Source organism: Lolium rigidum, chromosome 7 (genome assembly GCF_022539505.1).
Source record: "Lolium rigidum isolate FL_2022 chromosome 7, APGP_CSIRO_Lrig_0.1, whole genome shotgun sequence".
NCBI lineage: Eukaryota > Viridiplantae > Streptophyta > Magnoliopsida > Poales > Poaceae > Lolium > Lolium rigidum.
Window position 1 is genome coordinate 10,134,161 of NC_061514.1, and position 4,133 is coordinate 10,138,293.

Below are 4,133 nucleotides of genomic sequence, written 5' to 3' on the forward strand. Positions count from 1 at the left end.
TGGTTTACACAAAGCTAATACATAGTTTGGAACATGCCTGGCTGCGTTGCAGGAAGAGCTAGACGGCGCTACGGTGGAGCTTGTGGCGGCTAGGGTTTGCTTGGAGGAGTGGATGAGGAAGAAGAACGTGCATCCTCTTTATATAGGTCAGAGGCAGGAGACGGCCGCGGGACGCGTGGCATCGCCATTAACTTAGTTGGCGGAGGTGGGCGGCGGCCGCTTTGCAGCTGAGGCATCGCCATTAACGTGGCGCAGAATGCCGAAGAGACGCAACGGCGCCAGTTGCTGGCGCGCCTGAGAAGACGCATCGACGCAGGGTTGCTGCCAGGCGGGCCCGACGAAACGTCTGCCAGACGCGAGCGGACACTTTCCGCGTCCGCGCAGCGTCCGCAGAGACGCATCCGAGGCGCATATTTGGGCCAGGTTTGCGTCGCCGCGGACAACCCGGTCATTTTGCGTCGCCCTGCTGGAGGAGCAAGCTCAGACGCATTTTCGGTCACGACGGACGCAAACGGTCACTCAGCGTCCGTTTGCTGCGTCGCCCCACTGGAGATATGCCCTTACACAACCATGCCGTCCCATGGCGCGCGATCTCCTTCCCATTGGCTTATGCATCTACAATTCAATCTTTATTGCTCGATGCCACACTTATACATATCGATATATGCAGATTCGACCAATCCCCAGGCCACTCCATCCACCCTCCAAAGCACGCATGCCGGTCAGCTCTCACGTGAGCTTCCGGATGATGGCCCTGTGCTTGAGATGCTGCCGGAGCCTGTACCAGTCGTGTACGGCGTCTGGCACCAGGCCGGCGAGGAACCACTGCAGCTGCTGCGACGCGTCGGGCACGCAGATCGCGCCGCCATGGCCGATCCACCTGGCCGCATCTCGGGCGTACGCCTCTGCTGTTGCCACGAACGCCGGGAAGGTCAGCGTCGCCTTCACCGCCGGCGACAGCATGCCGGTGTGCACGTAGAACGGGACCTGGCACTGCACGTCGATCCCTTTGCTCTTGTACTCCACGTCCAGGCATCGGGACAGGTGAGCCACGTACCTGCATTCGCATAGCGAGCTCGGTCTATGAATATTAGAGATTATTTTGTTTTGGAGTTGAAATGCTGAGCATAAAACGAGTGGACAATGTGCATGCATCACGTGCTACATTACTAAAATAATTAGGGACTGCCAAACTACTAGGTAATTAACATCTACTAGTGTTGACCCACTTTTGGGAAGAGTTCAGTCAGGTTTGTTGCATGCCACCGCGCGCCTTCGTCGACGTATCTCTCGTTCACCATTTCCATTTGAGACCAACTGCAAATAATAATTGTTTGATGTTTTTGGGGAAAATTAACATTTGAATAAGCTATGAATGAATTATTATTAGCTTATATAACCCCAAATTAATCATGATGTATGCTTCAAAATATATAGCCCATCAATTATTAAAAAATTATGTTGTATTAACTACTCCCTCCATACATGTTTACTGGAGTAATATGCATTTCAAGAAAAAACTTTAACCCTTATGGTCAACATAATATGAGATACACGCCACAAAAATTGTACCATTAAAGACTCTTGAATATGAATCCAATGGTATTTTTTTGGCATATATCTCATATTTTGTTGACAAATCAATGGCGAAAGCTTTTCTCGAAGTACGTAATACCCTAATAAACATGTGCGAAGGTAGAACATGAAATTGTTTAGATCGAGAAAAAATACTTAAGCTAAATAAGGTCATTCAAGACATCATTAATAATTATATACTATAGTAGTAGAAAAGAAGAGGTCTAGTTTAATTTTAGATAGAGCTTGGTGGATTCCATAACCATTAGATTTGCATCTCTATTTGTGCTCATGTGGGTTACAACTGAGTTTTTTCCGGATTCAAAAGGGTTACGTATGAAGAAAAGTGTTTATGACCGTTTAATTTACCTCGTGAGTTGTGTTGATTGTGAGTTGTAAGTGGGTTACAACTGGTTGAGAACAACTACTCGCTCCGATCAATAATAAGCGTCGGGATCAACTCCGACACTTATTATGGATCGGAGGGAGCAAGTTTTTTTTTTTTGAAATAAGGATCGGAGGGAGCAAAATTTTCTTTTTTGAAATAAGGATCGGAGAGCAAGTTACTTATTAGTCTTTGGTCAGAAACTAGTTAATATAGTTACTGTGATCAGGTCAATTATTGGACTATATATATGCTCTGTCCGTTCCATGTTTTGCTCGTCTAAATTACCCAAAAACACGAATTTGGTAGACACTATATCTTTAAGCGATTATGCTCTGCTTTTCCCAACACCTCCTGCACCACAGGTGTCACAGCAACATAATGGACGCCATGGCGCGGTTGTCAAGTATTTATAGCTAGACCAAAATCAATAAAAGGTCAGTGGATCCAGAAATGAATTTTCACGTATGCATATAGGCACCCACCGTTTCGTGGCGCTGTAGACGGTGTAGAGCGGGAACGACGGGACGGCGACGGTAGACCCGGACCCGACGTTGACGATGGCGCCCCTCTCTCGCTGCAGCATCCCCGGAAGCACGGCAGCGGTGACCTCCGAGAGCCCCATCACGTTCACCCGTATCATCCTCGCCAGCCGCTCCACGTCCGCCTCGTGCACGTACAGCGCCCCCGGCCTCGCCACGGCGGCGTTGTTCACCAGCACGCCCACGTCCAGCCCCTCCACGGACTCCCTGAGCTCTCGCATCGCCTGGTCGCCGGCGGCCGTGCCCACGAGGGAGAGGTCGAACACCACGGTCTTAGTCTGGATGCTGGGGTGGGTTCGGGCGATGGTGTCGGAGACGGATTGTAGGTTGGCGGCGTCGAGGTCAAGGAGGACGAGGCTGATGCCCCGGCTGGCGAGCTCCATGGCCGTGGCTTTCCCGAGCCCCGTGGTTGGGCCGGTGATCACCGCCCATGTGCCGTAGCGGCGGCGGAGGTCGATGGGCCGGCGGAGGCAGAGGGCGAGGCGAGCGAGGAGGGGGATGCAGGCGGCGGATAAATAAAGCGCGCCGAGAGCGGCCAGGGAGATGAACCAGACCGGCACTGCCGCAGCCATGTTGCAGCTACCTCCGGTGTCCAGCGTTGTTTTGGTACTGTGCTGTGTTTGTGAGTAGATTTGCACTATTGGTCTCTGGCTATATATCGAATACTTGGAGTTAATAATAATTTCCTCTCTGGCAGTCTACCACCCGGGCGATCACTCTAGCGCGCTCAGGCGGCAGTGTGAATCTTTTCACCATCTTTACTATTTCTATTTTATCGTTATCTGCTTATACACGTGCGCATGCAGCCACTCGCTAGCTAATCACGTTGCATGCAACCACTCCCAGCTAATCTTCTTACATGCAACTTCTTTACGGCTAATCACTCAGATGCGGTCGCATGCATGGTTGGACACGCACATGCACCTGCGCACATGCATATGCGCGGCTGGCCACACACATACAGGTGTTGGCAAAACTGGCAATGGATCGATGTCCAAGTCCAAAACTACACTGTCCATTTCGCAAAATTTCGTTTCCGTTTTCATGCTTTCATTCTATTTCAGTGTTTCTGCGGAATACTGCGGAAAAGGCAGAATCTTTTATCTCTGTTTTCATCCCTAGTTACATGCCACCGTCTTCATCGTCATATAACTATCCTTCACCGTTCCATTTGAGAACCCGGGGAAAAAAATGATGTTTTGAGGGAGAAAATATATTTAAATAAGCTATGGAAATAACTTATATAACCCAAAACATTAATCAAGATGTATGTTTCAAATTTAAAACCAATCATAATAATTATAAAAAGTAGGTTGTATTAACTAGATAAAATAGTTTAGATAGAGAAAATATACTTAAGATGAATACTCCCAAGTTGTTTGGAGTAAGGTGAAACAAGATATCTCTAATATTTGTATACAGTATATCAGAAAAAAGTAGAGGTTGTTAGGAAAAAGTAGATGTTGTTTTTTTCTAGAATGTAGACTAAATCAGAATGGATGGAGTATATCAGGAAAAAGTAGAGGTTGTTTTTATTTTTGCACATAGTTAATAGTTACGGTGTCCTGATCGTTGAATATAAATACAATGCCTAGTCTTTTTCTACCTGTCCGGAGTTTTGGTTCAATAGG

At 47.9% G+C, this 4,133-nt stretch overlaps 1 protein-coding gene across 1 annotated transcript; it reads right to left on the minus strand.

Annotated features, from left to right (window-relative positions):
• Nucleotides 1-560: 560 nt before the first annotated feature.
• On the minus strand, nt 561-3,160 carry LOC124678114 (very-long-chain 3-oxoacyl-CoA reductase 1-like). Its single transcript, XM_047214037.1, has 2 exons — nt 2,446-3,160; nt 561-1,057 (listed from the first exon to the last, which is right to left on the minus strand). Exons 1-2 carry the CDS (start codon nt 3,072-3,074, stop codon nt 730-732), a joined length of 957 nt encoding a protein of 318 aa, XP_047069993.1. The 5' UTR covers nt 3,075-3,160; the 3' UTR covers nt 561-729.
• Nucleotides 3,161-4,133: the final 973 nt, after the last annotated feature.

Bases quoted from the DNA above. Each gene is read 5' to 3' on its own strand.
- LOC124678114 (XM_047214037.1), bottom strand. From the start codon at position 3,074: ATGGCTGCGGCAGTGCCGGTCTGGTTCATCTCCCTGGCCGCTCTCGGC. The intron at 1,058-2,445 runs GTGGGTGCCTAT...ATGCGAATGCAG, and splicing joins GTCTACAGCGCCACGAAACG to GTACGTGGCTCACCTGTCCC.